Source organism: Trachymyrmex septentrionalis, unplaced genomic scaffold (assembly GCF_001594115.1).
Source record: "Trachymyrmex septentrionalis isolate Tsep2-gDNA-1 unplaced genomic scaffold, Tsep1.0 scaffold66, whole genome shotgun sequence".
Lineage (NCBI taxonomy): Eukaryota > Metazoa > Arthropoda > Insecta > Hymenoptera > Formicidae > Trachymyrmex > Trachymyrmex septentrionalis.
The window spans coordinates 1756667-1757520 of NW_017305843.1; the positions used below are offsets into that span (position 1 = coordinate 1756667).

Here is an 854-nt window from a genome sequence, read left to right on the forward strand (position 1 = left end):
TATAAAATTTACCATATATAATATAAATTATAATAACAATATAATAATAATAAATATATTATGAAATGTTAGTGAAGTATAATGGAGTGGCCAAACGATAAAGCTTTATTATTTATTAATGAAATTGAAAGCTTACCGATTTTATGGGATTCTTCAGATCCATATTATAAAATTAGTAGGAAAAAAAATGAAACGTGGGAAAATCTTGCCAATAAATTCTGTACAACAATACTAGATGTTAAAAAGAAATGGCTTTCGTTACAGGTAAACAAATATATTTGTTTTTTATATACCAGTATTTTAATGCAAAAAGTAATTATAACTTTGAGAATTATTGTACGTAATTATTTTGTATTCAATAAGCTCAGCACAAGTCAGTCTTTAATTATTGATAATGAATCTATGAGTACTTTTTCTAGGCGTCATACAGAAGAGAGAGAATTAAGATGATTGATTCTGCAAAGGGAACTGAGAAAAAAGTATCATCAAAATGGTTTGCATATCGTGCAATGACGTTCTTGGGAGATCATTACAAACCAAGAGGAATAAGAGATACTTCTGAGGTAAAATGAACATACATTTACAGTTTATAAATTTCTTTTAATTTTAATTTTGAAAGTAAAATTAACGTCAGTATACATCTTCTCTTTTTAGAGTAGATTATGAATTTTTATAAACTATTTAAAAACAAAAATAAACTTAATTCTCCAGTATTGTTTTTCCTTCGAATCTTATTATCATTTGTTCATTCTGCTCTTTGAATTATATAATTCAGTCACAGGATTTTATATTTAGAATATAAAATTAATTATATATATATACTACTAAATACAATTACAATTTTTGGTAATATA

General features: G+C 24.1%; 1 protein-coding gene across 3 annotated transcripts in view; it reads left to right on the forward strand.

The window, feature by feature from the left end:
• Positions 1-854, forward strand: part of LOC108753217 — a 2628-nt gene that overhangs the window by 725 nt on the left and 1049 nt on the right. For 2 of the 3 annotated variants that reach the window (XM_018494623.1, XM_018494624.1), the window contains exons 2-3: positions 73-264; positions 420-563. In XM_018494623.1, the coding sequence (XP_018350125.1) occupies positions 82-264; positions 420-563 (327 nt within the window). In that variant the 5' untranslated portion in view covers positions 73-81. Of the gene's footprint in view, positions 1-68; positions 265-419; positions 564-854 lie in introns of all 3 variants that reach the window. The other variant, XM_018494622.1, reaches the window with a different exon arrangement.